The sequence below is a fragment of the Nannobrachium achirus genome, assembly GCF_963921795.1.
Source record: "Nannobrachium achirus genome assembly, chromosome: 16".
NCBI lineage: Eukaryota > Metazoa > Chordata > Actinopteri > Myctophiformes > Myctophidae > Nannobrachium > Nannobrachium achirus.
This window is the reverse complement of record NC_137823.1, coordinates 12,695,370-12,714,063: the sequence shown is the minus strand read 5'-3', so window position 1 is coordinate 12,714,063 and position 18,694 is coordinate 12,695,370. Positions and strand designations below refer to the sequence as shown.

General features: G+C 47.5%; 1 protein-coding gene across 1 annotated transcript in view; it reads right to left on the bottom strand.

Annotated features, from left to right (window-relative positions):
- The window catches only part of LOC308300794 (adenylate cyclase type 3-like), a gene marked incomplete at its 3' end in the record, with an annotated part of 38,708 nt that extends 20,303 nt beyond the window's left edge, over positions 1–18,405 (bottom strand). Inside the window, exons 1-9 of the mRNA XM_080744694.1 lie at positions 18,019–18,405; positions 17,275–17,457; positions 16,522–16,671; positions 15,208–15,344; positions 10,556–10,667; positions 9,754–9,881; positions 8,241–8,399; positions 7,354–7,519; positions 297–404 (exon numbers count right to left, since the gene is read on the bottom strand). Coding sequence (XP_080600820.1) covers positions 297–404; positions 7,354–7,519; positions 8,241–8,399; positions 9,754–9,881; positions 10,556–10,667; positions 15,208–15,344; positions 16,522–16,671; positions 17,275–17,457; positions 18,019–18,231 — 1,356 coding nt within the window. The 5' untranslated portion in view covers positions 18,232–18,405. The remainder of the gene's footprint in view (positions 1–296; positions 405–7,353; positions 7,520–8,240; positions 8,400–9,753; positions 9,882–10,555; positions 10,668–15,207; positions 15,345–16,521; positions 16,672–17,274; positions 17,458–18,018) is intronic.
- Between the last annotated feature and the right edge of the window lie 289 nt (positions 18,406–18,694).

The window sequence follows — 18,694 nt, the reverse complement described above, 5'->3', positions numbered from 1 at the left end:
CACGCACGCACGCACACACGCACGCACGCACGCACACACGCACACACACATGCATGCTCGCGCACACACATGCACCCACACGCACCCACACGCACACATGCACACGCGCACACACACGCGCACGCGCACACACACACGCACACACACGCGCACACACACACACACACACACACACAGTGTGTGGGAAAAACTCAAGAAAAGAAAAAGCACTCTCTCAGAGCACAAATTCAACTTAATGACAGGTTTTTCTCTAAGTTCTCTCAATCAAAGTACTTTACGACTCCATCATAATTTACCTCCTGTTTAGGCTCGGTGGGCGTAGCGTGGCTCGATGCAGCGTTCCCATTGGTTCCCGTGGTGTTGATCAACTGGTTTGAGTTTCTATTGGACAGCGTGCTTGGTTTCTGGAGGAAGAGGGAGGAAACATGACACATGAGCTCAGGGAAAGAGAGTTACGATTAAGGCAGGGGTAGGCAACCTTAGGTGCCAACAATGGCACAGGAGAGGGTGATCACTCGCACACTGGCATAAGTGTGTGAGAGAGGTTTTCTCTTGCGGTAAATGGCACCGAGTGCCGCGCTGCGAGCTTGTAGATCTGCTATTTTTGAAAAAGTTGTGAAAATGTGTACAAATCTTTGAATTTATGTATTTTTAAAGCGAACGTTTGTAACTAAAATTTTGCTTCTGGGTGGTCCCTGGCACTAGATATTTTGAGATGCGGGTCCGTGGCCAAATAAATATCAGTTTGGGGGTCCTTCACATGAAAAGGTTTGAGAACCACTGACATAGTAGTCTCTTCTTTGACGATGGCTTGCCAGATTGCTGACATAGAAACATAGGTTTTTCAAAAAACCTTGGAAGGATTTAAAAGACACTTATAGAATCAGGTCAAAATTCAAATTTTCACGATTTTTCAAAAATAGCTAAATGTATATCTGCTATTTTCACATGTGTACCCGTTCTAAATGGGTTATGAAGTCCCCCTCACATCTATAAACAAACTGCACATAATTCTAACTCCTAATTCTAATTGGGGGGGGGGGGGGGGGGGGTCTGGGACATAGGTGGGCTATTGCTCTGTGAGTCTATTAAGCATCCTGCGCCAGTTTAGATAGGAGGAACTGTAAATCACACACAGGAGAGGATGAGCGGTGCAACCATGTTTACTGAATGAATGGGCAGGAAATGACGGTACATACATATACATGTTCTCATGCCCAATCACATGCCACCCACAATCCCATAGTCAGAGGGAATAACATAATCCCTGGCGCCACCCTTTTTCTCTTTTTTTTTTTTTTTTTAAATAACACCCCAACTTGTGCATTGTCCATTCACCAATAATATCTCAGCCTATCTGGCTCTCTGGTCTGACGCCCCGACCTGCGAGGCACTGTCACCTCTCTCTCAGCCTCAGGAGGAGGCACACTCTCCACTGACTGGTCCATTTCACATGTCTCAGGCACGTCTGCTGACGTGCCACCATGATACTGGGGTGACAGGGGCGGCTCTGCTATGGCCGGTGGAATATCAGGGCCACGTAGAGACTCCACAGGATCCTCATCGGACGACAGGCCAGCGTCCACTGGTTCCGTGACAGGAGACTGGTCCCTCACCTTGTAGCAATCACTCACTCTGACTCTGTAGGAGGTACGGCGCAGTTGATTACCCGTAAACTTCTGGATGTTACACCATGCTCCATCAACACTGACGACCAGGTATCTGTCACGGGCTCTTGACTTGTTCCGATCCCCATATAGGTACACCAGGTCTCCTGGTTGGAGGGATACTGGCGCACCTGCACGGCCGGATGGTGCTTTCGCTCTCATGCTGTAAGGGTGGTTGGCCACACGCTGCGACTGCTGTTCTCTGATGAGAGCCTGGTCATCCACTGGTAACTGCTGATGAGAGAACTGATCCCGCTGGAACATCATCTCACGGGCAGCCAGCCCACGTGACCTGACCCGGCTGTTCAAGCGGGCCGTGGAGACGGAGAGCAGCAGGGGTGTGACAGCTTTACAATTAGGCTCAATGCGTAAGATCTCACCCTGCAGTTCTTGAATAGCTCTCTCAGCCACCGGATTCTTGTTGATGTTCTTAACCCTGCCCACTTCCACGACCAGCCTGTGCGTGGCGAGAACCTCATCTCCTTCCAACGCAGCAAACCCTGGAGCTGGGTCAGTTCTGATTACTGCAAAGGGCCCATCAAGTGGACACACGCCTACGCACAGGCGAAGTAGAGCATCTCTGAGTGTCTCTGAGCGTTCATTCTCAATAATGGAGGTTAGTGTGAAGGATGTCACGCATTCTCGAACGACAAGAATGAATTGGCGTTCACGTCTAAACACATCTGCTGCGAAGGCGGCCCCAACGACCTCGGGTGGGTGACACGTAGACTGGTCAAGCATGAACGCCGGGGCCTTTTTCAGGGATGCACATCGATGGCACCCATCAGCTACACGTTGAACAGAAGCATCCATGTCCAAGGCATAGAAGTAACGCTGCACGATGGTTTTCAACTGGTGGGTGGACGGATGGTCAAGCTTAATATGGAGAGAAGTGAGTAAACCATCTAGAGCAGCCCTCGGCACTACAATGCATTCTGTTGATGCTGCAAGAGGAGTGTGGCGGCGGACAACCAAGAGGCCGTCCCTGGACAACGTGGCCACATTCAAGTAACGCTTCACATCCCGCACGTTCGTCAGCTTCTTTGACGGTCGTGTGCCCTGACGGAGATGAGCGCCCGTGCGTCTGAGATCTGAGCACTCAGACTGTATAGCCAGCCACGCTGACCTAGAGGTGAACGGCAGCTTCTGCGCTCCTCGCATAATGTCCTCAGTGCTCACCTGGCGCACAACAGACTCTGCAGCCACCTGCACAAATGTACAAATCTGGCACGTTGGATTGTCACACTCTGCTGCATTGCGGCTGGCAAAGTCAGACGGTAAAATCGATGCCCCCGCCACATGCCGCACGTGCACCTGGTACCGGCTGGCTGTTGACAGAAACGATGTGACACGAGGGCTTGCTGAGAACTCACCCCTACACAGTTTCTCAAAGGCCTGGACACATGGCTTGCTGTCTGTCAGAACACATGTCCTCTGAGATGACTGAATAATGTAGGGAGCAAAGTGCTTCACTGCTGCTGCTATTGACAAGGCCTCACCCTCACAGGGCAGCCAGGAGGCCTGATTTTTACGCAGCTTAGCACTAAAGTATCCAGCGACTTTCACAGTGTCCTTACAGGTGATATACAGCGTAGCTGCCAAACCTGGGTCCCTGACAGCACCATCAGTAACAATCCATAGCTGGTCAGCAGGTCGCGGCAATGTAACGGCATGAGCTGAGGACAAGGCCTTCTGGGAGTTACTAAAAGCACATAGCAGCTCGTCAGACCACTGGATCACATCTTTTGAGTCTCTGCCAGCAACCACATCATCAAGTGGTGCCAGTGTGGTAGCACAGTTTTTGAGTACACGAGCCAACACCTTGTACGCCCCAATGAATGAACGCATCTCAGTCACAGTCTTTGGGGGCGGGCACGCGGCCAGGGCAGACACACGGTGAGGGGTGGCACGGATGGTACCCTGACGCCACACCCAGCCTAAGATGGAAGTCTGTACGGGTGCTACGGTGGTCTTGGTGGCGGCAAGTTTCAGCCCACAATGCTGCAGGGCTGACAGCACCCTCCTCCAGACGGCCAACAGGTCATCAAGAGAGTTTGCGCCACAGTACATGTCATCTGCAACTTTGGCTATGTGGCCTTGCTCCAGAAGATCCCCGAACACCCTGCATGTCAGCTCCTCCAACGCTGTCTCCGACCCCGGCATGCCCATGGCACAGCGCACATACACACGAACACCCTTAAACGGTGTAACCACTCCACAGTACTTCCAAGAGTCTCTGGATAATGGAATTTGATAGAAGGCCTTTGTGAGATCCGTAGCAATAATGTACTTCCACTGCGCAATCAACCGTAAGGTGGAGTCAACGTCAGGCATAAGTGATGGTTGAGGTTTACTGTACCGGCCAACATCCGCGAATGCTGTGACAAGGCGAGAGCCGCCTCCTGCCTTCTTAACCAGAAAGGATGGGTTGACATACTCCACTGCAGCGCCGACATCCTCAGGCTTTCTGAAGACGCCCATCTGCTCCAGATTGTCAAACTGGGCCTGAAGCTCCTGCAACTGACCCCTGGAATACTGCGGGACCCTGCCTTTACGCTGCGGGGGTTGCACAGGCCCCATATTCACATTGGCTTGAAAGGGGCCCACAGCACCATTGTACCCTTTGAACTGTGGGTCAAACACAGAGTCAAACTCCCTGTGCAATGCCAGAAACTTGTCTCTGATTGCAGGGGACATAATGTTGTCTGGGTCCAAAGCTACAAGCTCAGCAAAGGGTGCAGATTTAGGCTTAAGGCTATTCTTAGGAGTTTCGGCTGGTAGTGAAACATCCTCACATGCTGGTGCGAATGTAGCTCTGACGCGGCATATGTGGTCATGTCTCTGGATCAACTGTGGCTCCCTGGTGAGGTTAGGGACTCGGATCTTCCCTGCCACGCCTTGAAGCAGCGCTGGGGCAAGCCACTGGTGTGTGTGTCTTTCGTCTACATGCGGCTCGACTGCCAACTCGCCCTCCACGTCACATAGGTCGGCCGGCAGGTCAAGCTCGATGTACTTCCCCGGCCATACTGTAGACTTGTCAGGTGCACTGAGTACGTGTGCACGCCGCACCGCATGTCTGTCGCCTTTGTGCTGGTTGCCATAATAGTAGGTGTTTTCACCCACACACACCTGATATTTGGCTGGCCTGATCGAAACGTCATTCTTCACCATAAACGGGATCCCAGCCAAGATGTCAGAATCAAGGTTCTCCACGACGAGGCCTTCAAAGTACAAGTTCTGCCCGCCTCTTTGAAAGCATGTTCTTACCTCCCCCACTACTTTCAGTGGAGAGGAGCCATCAGCCTGATGGGCCAACTGTGTGGTCTTTGTAACGGTGACGCCCAGTCTCGTAGCGCATGATGCCTTCATCATATTCCCTGTGGCGCCACTGTCAATAGTGAGCCTTACAGCTAGATGACCGTGAAAGGTGTCCAGATACGGGGATGCCTTGATGACCACACGCTGGACAACACTGGCTGCAGTCATCTCTTCACCAGCAAAGTTGTCTGACTCGCCCTCAGACTCACTCAGCTCCCCCGTAACCTGCCGTGTCCTTGCCATGAACTTTTTGTCCTCCGGGGGCAGAAAAGGGCACGTGCTCAAGAAGTGTTCATCAGCTCTTCTGGCCTCCTTACAGAGAGGGCACACCCTCCTCCTCGGACCCTGACTCATCTGTCTTGGCTTGGAAAATCTAGAGCTAGAAAATCTAGAACCAGACCTAGAAAATTCAGAGACAGCTGTGCGCATAGCCCTTGCGTCCTCTGACGCCTGTAGTTCATTTAACAGGGAATCAAGAGCCTGCGAAATCTCTGGCTTAATGGATGCAAGTGTGCGTGAACGTAGCTCTGTGCCATACCGTTGCTTCACAAGTCTGGGCAGCTCCTCATGCAGCAAGCGGAGCCATGTAAGCACAATAAAGTTCTCCAGTGATGGCGAGAGCTCCTCATCTTCTGTCACAACTTCTCCCATGTGACTGATTCCAGAGTCTTTGTGCAGCATATTATCCTCCACAAAAGCCATTAAGCGCTGAAATAAGTCTTCTGGTCTTTCATTAGGTTCCAATTTAATAGCAGCAAAGTCAATGAAATGAGCTCCTGTGCACTGAAATCCATAATGCTGGCGTATAGCTTGCCATATACTGTCAATGGAAGTAGAGTTTTTAACTATACTTTGACGTGAGATCACAGGGCAATAATTGGCTATTTGCCCCAGCATCAATTCCAGCATGCTTACTTTCTGTTCCTTTGTCCGCCGCTGGGGGCGGGGCACCTCGTCCCCGTCGTCAGTGAAGCCTCGGTGCGGAGATGCTCTCGTCTTCTTTTCCCACGCTGCGCCGTCCACAAGGAAAGGAGCGAATTCATTGTCCAGTAACAGCGTATACAGTAGATTCTGTCGCCAGTTCTCAAAAGAGTTCACGTTCTCTATCTTGGTTAAGCACCATTGCTTTGGCGCTCTGAGTGACGTTGCCATATTAGGCTATGTTGCGCTCTAAATCCTCTCGCGTTCTGACGGCAGACTGAAATCCACCGTGCGATCGTCTATCATAAGACTGTTAAATAACTCCTTTTTCGGCCTGAGACGTAAGTCCAATCGCCGCTGCCACCACGCCAGTTTAGATAGGAGGAACTGTAAATCACACACAGGAGAGGATGAGCGGTGCAACCATGTTTACTGAATGAATGGGCAGGAAATGACGGTACATACATATACATGTTCTCATGCCCAATCACATGCCACCCACAATCCCATAGTCAGAGGGAATAACATAATCCCTGGCGCTGATGTTTTATCAATCAAAAACTGTGGCACTTCATGTCAGAATGGTTGCCAACCCCTGGATTAAGGGAACAAAGTAACAGGTAGGCCTACTGTAGTTCCGACGAAGCAATCGGATTCGTTGAAATAGCTATCTACCCGTGGTGATATTGAGCATATATGGAACAGGTCTCATCAAACAAAGAAATCAGCTGTGGTGGTCGCAAAAAAGCTGCCGGTTCGCTATCATTGTTTTCGTATAGGCGTTGCCTTGTAAGCGGCTACGCTAGCAGTTTCATGTGAAGTTCAGGGACATAGTTGCTACTGTAAATGTGGCATTAAAAATGTAGAAATTTCTATCGAATATCTTAATTACAATGAAAAGAAGTTGACGTGTTTTTTAAGGGTAACTGGTATAAGCCTTCGGCTTGTTCCTGCAGCAACGATATTCATGATAACATAGGCCTACACCCTCTCGTGTAATTTTGCTTCAGTATAAGGGTCGTCATTCCCTCAGAAGCCCTGTACAACGCATGCCGAGATGAAAAAAGCATCAATTACGCATTTCTTTCTTTCAGTTTCAGTTTTCTGATATGTATTTTTTTTTTTTTTACTTGAGTTGAAGTGGTCGGCTCACTGAAATAAAACTACAAGTGGAATGGCCGCCAGGTGGTCAACCGCAGGGCTTCTTTGCTATTGGTTTTCACGCCCGGTAAAAGTTCACCAATGTTGAACTGCACACTTCAGACACATACAAAGCCTTGTGTCAAAATGTAGCAAGCTCACGCTTTAGCTGCTAAACGCTCATAGAATGAAAGTGAACGCTGACACTTCTGAAGAGTATGTGTGACCGTGCCCTAATAAATTAGGGCCTGCGTCGTTCAAAAGGATCGACAGAAGGAGTGACATGACATAGCCACGGGACACACACCGTCCCACTGAGCCCGTTGGTTTTGGAGGCGTGTTGAGGAACCTGGACCAGGTAGGTGTCGATGCCTTTCTCCAGCAGGTACTCACACCGGTCTCCTCCGTTCCCCGCCTCCACCTCAAACTCTCCCTGGAGACACTCCATGGTGCTCTGAGAGATATGCACTCGCCTATGGAAGAGAAGAATGCATGTATTATGAGATGAAACGCACGCACATGCAGAAATAAACTCTTTCAAAGGAGGACGCATTAGCAAATATTAAAACACCCAAAGGCTGACTAATACTATATCTCCTGACAAAATATACATAAGTAGCTACCGGTAAGTCACATTCATACAGTATGCATCACAATTCATCAATATTTAATATCAATGTTCTTTTGTCAGGTGTCTACTCTGAACAAAATAAAAATAACCCACATTACCACATGTAACCAGACTTCAGAATGAGAGAACAAGAAACAATTCCGACAAATTATACTCTGGGAAAAGTATTCTTGTTTGAGGGTGCTGGCGGGCCGTTTATAATACAATTTAGGAATGAAACTGCAGGCCGTATTTGGCCCCCGGGCCGAACTTTGGACACCCCTGCCTTAGACTAGGGCAGGGGTTTTCAACAGGGGGTCCGGGACCCCTAGGGGGTCCTCAGAGTTACGACAGGGGGTCCTCCAAATCTTCCAATCCTTTTTATATTAACAACTTGTACCCTAGTTGTGAGAACTGTAGCCAAAAATAGCAGATCTATTGTGGTTGTGGGGGTCCCTGCTTCATCTCTTTCTCAACTAAGGGGTCCTTGGCCTGAAAACGAACTAGGGTGTGGACCGGTATTTTAGTCCGTTTTGAGTAATAGCTGTGATACATCTGAGATAAACTCATCCATCCTCATGTACCCAGGAATGCCTCCAGACTCCATCTTATTGGCGACGGTGACGTCGGTGGACCAGACGTCAAACTGCCACCTCCTCTGTCCCAGGACTCCGCCCAGCACCGTGCCCGTGTGCACGCCCACGCGCATGTCCACGTCCGTCCCCGTCTTCTCACGCACGTAGCTGGAGGGACAAGCACAGCTTAGTAACAGGTAAGGAGACGTCTGTGCGCTTCAGCCAACAGGTGGTAGGGACAAACTGCATCAGAAAGAACAATATCTGGGCTCTTCATAAATGACTACCCAAATAAAATACTGCAGTGGACTGGTCAGCTTAGTAACCTATAACCCTATAGGTTAAAGGGATATTTCACTTTAACATTCTTTGGGGGGGTAATTTTTTAACGTCTACTAAGGCTTTTGTGAACAACCTGGATCGTTGCTTAACTCTCCTACTGCCAGATTATTTATTTATTTATTGGGTCTGGTGCCATCAAAAAGCGGCTTACCTTTGCGACGTTATAGTAGATAGACAGACAGACAGACATTTATTTATTTATTTTTATTTTTTTGGGTTGTGCAATAGTGCACTTTGGTCTGCCAGGCAGCAGAGGGCGGCGTCATGCGAGAATGAATGTGAATTTGCCTGTTATGTGTTGAAGAAGAAGAAGACCAGTCACTGGCCACAGCGCCTCAGAGCCAGAGAAATCAACAAGGAAGTGAATTGTTCTCCGTTGATGTTAACGCATAATGGATTTTTTACACCATCACCGCGGAAAATGTGTTTACAGTACACGGCCACGCGACCCCTCATCAGCTTACAGTCATCAGACGAACGAACCGAACGAGCGCCGTATTGGCGGAGAGGTCTTGCGAATTGGGGCGAACGTGAACGTTCAAAGCGTGGGGAGAGTTAAAGGAGCTATAGTCAACTTTTTCTTGAAAAACGGATGCTAAAATAAAAATAATGTTTCGAAAATACTTTATTAAAAAATAAGCTTCATATATGTGTTTCTATTCAAAAATGACCACAAAAAGCGTAAAATAATGATAAAATAATCATTTTGGCCATTGTCAGACCGACACTTTGTTTACATTCTAGTCTATAGACTAGGATGTAAACAAAGTGTCGGCCCTACAATGAAAAAGTTGACAATAGCTCCTTTAAGTTGCTTGATTCAGTATTTAGATATTTGATATTCTCAAGTCTTCAAAACTTCAAATTCTATTTTAACATCGAAAACACCTGTCCTTGGTTCTGGTGACTGATATAATCCTTCTAATATACGTGAGTTGCCGTGTTAATGAGACAATTAATTAATTATCCATTTTATTTTATTGTATTTTTATGTATTTATTATTACAATGGGTTTGCATATGAAGCCCCCTTCATATGCTAAAAATAATTTAGATATAAGTATATAGCCTATATATAGTTCTGAGGTGATCACAAAAGCCAGCTGGGAGAAAATGACCCAAAACATGTTTGAAAGTGAAACATCCCATGGAAGTTGGAAGTGATTCTCTGGGTAACTCACGAGATGGCGTCCACCATGGCCAGCCCCATCCTGATGGAGCAGGCAGCGTGGTCTTCTCTGTAGTCAGGGAGACCACAGATACAGTAGTAACAATCTCCTAGGATCTTGATCCTCAGCTGGTGGTGTTCCTGCACCAGAGGAGAGCCTTTTAAACATTGATTGACTGATTGATTCTATTCACAAAGACGCATAATTATACATGACCACTCACTTTGTCTGCTGACCTCACTCGGCAACGGAATAAAAAGAAAATAAACAAAATAAAAATAAAACAATTCACAAGAGGCAAGCAGTGATCACCCCATGATGTGCACTGCAATGTAGTTTCAAATGTACCTCTTTTTTGAGAGTAAAAAAGAAAAAAAAAGTGACATGTGACATGTGTGATCTTGGAAGGTTGCCCCAGGAAATGTGCCAATCTCAACAGGAAACAACAGTATTAGCTTAACACTTGATTATCTGTAGTCTATACGGTGTTAGTCCTTATCAAGAGCTGAGACAGTCCCTTATGAATAAAAAAACATGTGTCATGATGAATGTTATGCAAGTAAATCCATATGAAATACATGAATAAAGATGAGCAATAACCTTACAGTATAGATTATTCTCATGCTGTTCAAATGCACTCCCTGAAAACAATACTGCATTGTTATTTTCGTAACTCCTAGCTGGTGGTGAATGTGGTTGTCATTGGAAAAGAAAAGAAAAGAAAAGAAAAGAAAAGAAAAGAAAAGAAAAGAAAAGAAAAGAAAAGAAAAGAAAAGAATCAGAAAGGTACAGTATGTGCTACAGATCAACTCACCGCTGCCAGTTTGTCAAAGCGAGCGAACAGTTCATTCAGCAGTTTGACCAGCTCCTGAGCGCTACAGGCTGAGGACAGCTGAGTGAATCCCACAATGTCAGCAAACAGAATGCTGGGAAATATAGGAACCACAGTGAACAGAATGATAGATAGTATAGGAACCACAGTGTACAGAATGATAGATAGTAGAAACCCCATAGAATATTACATGCTAGCAATCAGAATGCTGGAAAATATAGAAACCACAGTCAACAGGATGCTGGAAAATAAATACTGGAAAGTTTAGAAACCACAGTGGATGCTAGAACACAAATGTACAATTTGCAATTTAGGCATTTAGCAGACACTCTTAATCCAGAGCGATTTACAACCAGTAAGACTCCCTAATCGGGAGATAAGCGACCGTAGGTCACTTATCTCCACAAATAGGGCAAAAATTAGTTTTTCCAAAATCTTCCTGATCCATGTTGATGACATGAGTGTAGACATACTGTGTAGTGATTTTCGTGATTTTAGGGCAGAATCTGTAGGAGCAGTGTCCAAAAATGTGTTTTTAAAATCGGCCTGAAGGTGGCGCTATATGGGACAGATTCATGTTGATGGGATGAGTGTAGACATACTGTGTAGCAATTTGCGTGATTTTAGGGCCAAAACTGTAGGAGCAGTGGCCAAAAATGTGTTTTAAAAATCGGCCTGAAGGTGGCGCTAGAAGAGGGCCATGTGAGAAATGAGGGGTGGAGTGTCCGCGTTGCCTTGGCGGACGAATAGGTACCGGCCCCGGCTCTCCCGGACGCTCCTAGCCCGAGTTACGGCATTGTATGTGAGCTGCAGTGGAGGGGGTCCTCCACTGGGGGCGTCACCACTTTTGCATCCGTTCTGGAGCACCAGGAGTGGGTGGTCCCCAGGAATTCCCAGTGAGCAGCCCCGTTGGGGTGGTCATTTGGTCATTTTTGCACATTTGGTCATTTTTTACACCTGGGGGACCCCCAGGGACCTGGGGGTCCCTGGAGCTCCGGGGGTCCTTGGAGGTTGTAGTTTGGCAGGTAAGGAGTGTGTGTGCAAAATTTGGCATGGATGGGGGCAACGGTTGTGGAGATATGAGCAGGGCAAAAGTGTGACGTGTGACGTGAGTGAGTGAGTGAGTCACACTCACTCACTCACTCACTCACTCACTCACTGACGGACGGACAGCCGGTGGAGGTTTTGGTAGTAAATGCGACCTACGGTCGCAATAAGCAAGGTAATACATCAATCAACATCAAATACATCAAATGCATAGAAAAACGTAGGTAGACCAAGCACCTTATTCGGTAAAGAACGTTTTAAAAAACAAAGAATAAAATAAAAATGCTATCTAAATTCTCCCCTTTGCAAATCCCGCCCCATTCTGCCCTGTGGTGGTACAGATGACCCTGGGCAGATTGTTTTTATAGTGGCAGTGAATGGGGGGAGAGGGTATTTTCATTGCCTCATTATTGCAATTTAAAGTACCAAAGGAAAAACATCTAGGTGATATTAATAAAAAGGGAAGACAAAGGTACAGTAGTTACATTGCAAAACAGGGGGTTTCCCGTTTTAATTTGTTTAATCCCAGTGGGACAGAATCACCATTGCAGATTCTTTTATAGTGGAAGTGGATGGGATTTTTCTTTTTTTCATAGCCTCATTACAGCTATATAAAGTACCCAAAAAAACACATCTACGTGATATTAATAAAAAGGGAAGAAAAAGGTACAGTAATTACATAGCAAAACAGTAGTTTTCCCCCGAAAATATATGTTTTAATTAGTTTAATCCTCTGGATCAGAGAGAGAATAGAAATAGAAAGAGAAAGCGCAGTGCATCTTGGGTAGGAAGATGACAGCCAGATTATAGTTCTCCTCACATAATAGGCTGGCTTTCGTAATTCTGCCCATTTAAAATATATGTACCCAATCGTAACTCTTAGTTATATTGATAAGGTCCATGTGAACTAGTTTGTTGAAGCTTATTCATTATATTGAGCGAAATCGCGATCACCTCGCGTGGCCGTACTAGACGCACGCCGTGTCGCGCAGTGCGGACAGTTGTTGAAAGCCTGAAGCAACATTCTCCACTGCACAAACTCCACCCCCGATAGCAAAAAGTGAATGGTTTTTTCTGGTTGGCCAGTCAGGGAGTCTCAGGGACCAATCAGAAGGCTGACAAACGGTGGATTACATGTATGGTCATTGAGGGTAGGCAAGTGCTACAGTAAGTGCTATGGGCCAAGATGGAAGCTAGGGAGTGAATCTGCAGTTTATCACCAGTAAGACTCCCTAATCGGGAGATAAGCGACCGTCAGGTCGCAGCGTGATTTTAGGGCAAAATGTGTAGGAGCAGTGTCCAAAAATGTGGTTGAAAAAAATCGGCCTGATGGTGGCGCTGAGTGTAGACATAGTGTGTACCGATTTGTGTGATTTTAGGGCAAAATCTGTAGGAGCAGTGCCCAAAAATGTGTTTGAAAAAATCGGCCTGAAGGTGGCGCTATGGGACAGATCCATGTTGATGACATGAGTGTAGACATAGTTGTGTAGCGATTTGAGTGATTTTAGGGCAAAAATTGTAGGAGCAGTGTCCAAAAATGTGTTTTAAAAAATCGGCCTGAAGGTGGCGCTATATGGGACAGATCCATGTTGATGACATGAGTGTAGACATACTGTGTACCGATTTGAGTGATTTTAGGGCAAAAATTGTAGGAGCAGTGTCCAAAAATGTGTTGTGCAAGAATCCGCCACATGGTGGCGCTAGAAGAGGGCCATGTGAGAAATGAGAGGTGGGGTCTCCGCGCCGCCGAGGCGGACGAATAGGTACCGGCCCCGGCTCTCCCGGTCGCTCCTAGCCCGAGTTACGGCATTTTATGTACGCTGCAGTGGCAGGGGGTCCTCCACTGGGGGCGCCACCACTTTTGCATCCGTTCTGGAGCACCAGGAGTCGGTGGTCCCCGGGAATTCCCCGTGAGCAGCCCCGTTGGGGTGGTCATTTGGTCATTTTTGCACATTTGGTCATTTTTTACATCTGGGGGTCCCCCAGGGACCTGGGGGTCCCTGGGACTCCGGGGGTCCTTGGAGGTTGTAGTTGGCAGGCAAGGAGTGTGTGTGCAAAATCTGGCATGGATCGGGGCAACGGTTGCGGAGATATGAGCAGGGCAAAAGTGTGACATGTGACGTGTGACAGACAGACTGACTGACGGACGGACTGACTGACGGACGGACTGACAGTTTGTGGAGGTTTTGATAGTAACTGCGACCTGACGGTCGCAAATACAAATTAACAAGCTCCATCCCTACTAGTTCTTTGTGGAATAATGAGCACCTCATCGATCCTGCTTATTGCCGGGATTTTATCGAGCCCACTACTGGGCATTCGCCGTTATCTAATATTTCTTGGAAAGACGACAAATTCTGAAACAGAACTGTTATCTTTTTTTAATGGCCAGTTGTTTTGACTGAGTTTGTGGCTGACCAAACTATGAAGATGACAATTGACAAAAGTAACAAATATTATCATTAAATATCATTAAAACAATCATTCATTATGGATAGTAGTACTGTAATAATTTCTTGATCGCCTCTTGTCTTGATTGTTTAAAGATGACGTCATGGGCCGCTATGGTCGATAACAAGCTTGATAAGCCCAAAACGTATTGATACTGGGTACTCAATACATTTGTAATCGAGTTTGTAGCGGGCCCTTGTTTCGAGCTCCATCCCTTCAAAGAACACATGTAGATGAACATACATGTTACTGACCTGACGTTCTCATGACGGTACATGTTGTACTGACCTGACGTTCTCATGACGGTACATGTTGTACTGACCTGACGTTCTCATGACGGTACATGTTGTACTGACCTGACGTTCTCATGACGGTACATGTTGTACTGACCTGACGTTCTCATGACGGTACATGTTGTACTGACCTGACGTTCTCATGACGGTACATGTTGTACTGACCTGACGTTCTCATGACGGTACATGTTGTACTGACCTGACGTTCTCATGACGGTACATGTTGTACTGACCTGACGTTCTCATGACGGTACATGTTGTACTGACCTGACGTTCTCATGACGGTACATGTTGTACTGACCTGACGTTCTCATGACGGTACATGTTGTACTGACCTGACGTTCTCATGACGGTACATGTTGTACTGACCTGACGTTCTCATGACGGTACATGTTGTACTGACCTGACGTTCTCATGATGGTACATGTTGTACTGACCTGACGTTCTCATGATGGTACATGTTACTGACCTGACGTTCTCATGACGGTACATGTTGTACTGACCTGACGTTCTCATGACGGTACATGTTGTACTGACCTGACGTTCTCATGACGGTACATGTTGTACTGACCTGACGTTCTCATGACGGTACATGTTGTACTGACCTGACGTTCTCATGACGGTACATGTTGTACTGACCTGACGTTCTCATGATGGTACATGTTGTACTGACCTGACGTTCTCATGACGGTACATGTTGTACTGACCTGACGTTCTCATGACGGTACATGTTGTACTGACCTGACGCTCTCATGATGGTACATGTTGTACTGACCTGACGTTCTCATGACGGTACATGTTGTACTGACCTGACGTTCTCATGATGGTACATGTTGTACTGACCTGACGTTCTCATGACGGTACATGTACATGGTGTTGAACTGCTGCTGCTGCACGTCGCTCTGGGTTGCCTGGTTCTTCATTCCTTGCAGCATCTCGTCAGCGATGTGCTTGGGCAGGATGGACAGCAACAGTTCCTCCTGCCAACGGCCCAGAGAGAGCTTTTATCCACTTAAACCCCAGCATCCCTTTAGCAGAAAATAGCAAATCACCAAGCTCACAATGTGCTGCAACGTGATGCTAAACTGATGCTAAAACTAAACTCTAGTATAGAGCCCTGAGGGACTCCAGCATCACAGCGCTTTGCATTGTGGAGCGTTCTTTGTAAATGTTGACATGCCAAAATTAGGGACACCAGGGTTAATGTGATTGTGAATTAAATACCGATTCTGTAATTGTGTTGTAAATTTGAAATTAAGTAATGTACTGTAGATGTTTAACATTAATATAACTCTTGAGAGTGTAAAATGAAACGAAATGAATCCAAATGGACCCTTCCGGGTCCTTTTGGATTCATTTGGTCCACTTTGGTACACTCTCAAGAGTTAGGCTAAGGGTCGATTCAGAGTCTAATAAGGAGCCTAACTTATTTCGGTTCGGGAGGGCGCCCCGACCCAAAATTATTTAGGTTCGGGGGGAGTCCATTCATACTTTCTTAACGGCTAGTGCCGAAGTCGCTTGTAAATATTGGAGGTCCATGGCATGAAAACATTTGTGGCCGATACATGAGCTTAGCAGGACGGATACATATCTGACTGGCCCTCGCAGCTGCACGCTGGAGGTCCAGTGAGCAGCAGCTCCATAGCAGCACCAGATGAAGATGGGGTCTCTCTCTCTCTCTCTCTCTCTCTCTCTCTCTCTCTCTCTCTCTCTCTCTCTCTCTCTCACTCTCTCCCTCACTCTCACACACGCTCGAGCTCTGTCGAAGACATTTAATCTACAAGCTCACATAGACGTGCCGCCTCTCTTTCTGCATGCATCACAGTCACAACTCGCCCCCCCGAACCGGGGGAGGCGAACCATATTTGGGTCTGGACAGTGCCGAACCGAACTAATAATCTCCTTATTAGACTCTGAATCGACCCTAATAGTCCATTTGGTCACCAACTCTCCTCCGGGGGACCACCTGGAACCCCCTCAGCTTGTAGATCTGCAATTCTTTGCTGAAGAGATTCGGTGTAGGCTGAAAAAGGACGAACCAAGTGTAGGGCAACTCAGGTTTTACAAAGTCAAATATTGTCAAAGTCTTCCGAGGCACCCCTGGACAAGTTGTGTCACGGCACCCTAGGGTGCCGCGGCGCCCACTTTGACACGTACCTGCTGGGTGCTCTGCTCCTCCAGGGTCAGCTTGACCTCCAGAGACTGGCGCGCCTCCAGGAAGGCCGTCCGGTACTTCCTGTCCGCCATGTAGTATGACATCACACCCAGCACCGCCGCACACACATACAACACCATGTTGGCCATGAGCTGGGAGAGAGGGGGGGGGGGAGCAAGGGAAAGACAGAGAAGGAAAGGGAGAGAGAGAGAGAGAGAGAGAGAGGGAAAGAGAGAGAGAGAGAGAGAAGTGAGACAATATTTATTTTAACCACCCATTTAGGCCTGAGGCCGATTCTATGCCTGGGGTCACATTGTGACGCATTGTCACAAATCAGGTCTGTTTCACTAAGTTAAGTTTCTGTACAAGTGCTTAAATAGTGTGTGGTGCTCCAAAATAAAATGCTTTAAATAATGATGTTGTCATGCCTAGAGTGAGAGAAGGTGAAAACACTGTTCATTAGTTGAACTAACATACACAACACTGTGTCTTGGGACTTTTGATATGTTGTTGCCAACATGTTTATGAAACTAAATGGTATCTGGCGCTGCCGTGAGCAATATCGGACGAGTACGAGTAGAGCAAAATATCGAGTACCGATTCTGGTATCGGGACATCCCTAGTGATATTGATGAATTCCAAATGTTATCAGGTTATTCTAAGGCACCCCTGGACTGGCATCACGGCACCCAAGTGTGCCACGACGGCACCCACTTTGGGAAACCCTGGTGTAGGCAGCAGGACAGTGCTTATACCTGTCTGACCAGCATGGGACCCTGGCCGGGGTGGGTCAGCCTCTGGGCTGTGGTCAGGCCCAGGACCAGGGTGTGCAGGCAGCAGGACAGAGCGGTCAGCAGCAGCAGAGACACCAGGTCCAGAGGCAGGGTCAGGAAGCAGGAGAAGCTGAAGAAGGCCTGCCAGCCTGCAGAGTCACTGGCCTGGGGGGCGTAGAGCAGGGGTTCCCAAACTTTTTTGTCTCAGGGCACACCATAAATAATTTCTTAATCCGAGGCACCCCTACATTATAATTTTCACTCCCAGCACTTTATATTTATAGCATATTATATTATATTATATCGTTGTTGTTGGGTGTCCAAAACCGTTCGTTTTGTATTTATCATCTATAAAATGTACTAAACTAGTGAAAACAGCAGATCTAAGTTGTGTGCTTGTAGATCGGCTGTTTTCACTAGTTTTGTGCGACAGTCTTGTATGATGAAGCAGGGCTTTGCTTTACCAAAAGACTACACATTTGAAACTTGGAGATACAAGGTTTCTGCCTGATAGTGACGTTATTTTAGTGATTATGTTGCGAGGAAAACATTGAGATAATAGCCATTTTGGTTAGAACTGACTGAAAATAACTTGATACTAAATATTGTTGTAGGTGTCCAAATAAATTCCAAATATTGTGAAATGTATATTGTATATTGTAAAATTGAAACCATGGCAATAAAAAGTATAAAAAATAATCTCTATATTTGCTGTAATGTTCCTACCTGGGGGAAGGCCTGGTAGTTGAGGCCCATGTAACAGAGCACGTGGACGGCTATCATCAGCCACAGCACGTAGGGCACGGCGCCGCGGGCCGCGGGCGCCGAGGGCAGCTTCCGCAGGCGGCACAGAGCGAACAGCGCCACGTCCGCCGCCAGCCCCACCGCCGCCACCACCAGCGTGGCCAGCTTGTCGCCCGTGTACACCACGGCGCACATGAGCACCACGTAGCCGTTGAAGAGCGCCGCGAACGCCGCCAGCACCGCCAGGGTCTCCTGCCGCTGCCGGCGGAAGTAGGTCTGGTAAAGGCGCTCCAGGGAGGCGGGCACGAAGGCCAGGCGCGCGGCGCGCGGGACGCAACGGTGGCAGCAGCCCGACTGGCGGGCGTCGGTCACCTCGCGTGTCAACCCGCCTCCCGAACCGTGTCCCTCCCTGTCTGGGTGTCGTGCTGAACCGCCCGTGTCTGTGTTGTGGACCCGGTTCACAGACATTCTCAGGGAGGATGTAGCCTAGTCCCTTTGGCTCGGAGCCTATATAGGCCTTAAGGCCCTTTCCCACCGGCCACGTTAATGATAAAAAAAAAATATTTTCAATTGAAGTGGATGCAGTGTCTGCACCACAACGATAAAGCCGTCATAATTGATGTTAACGCCGACATATCTTTATCGTTATCTTTATGGT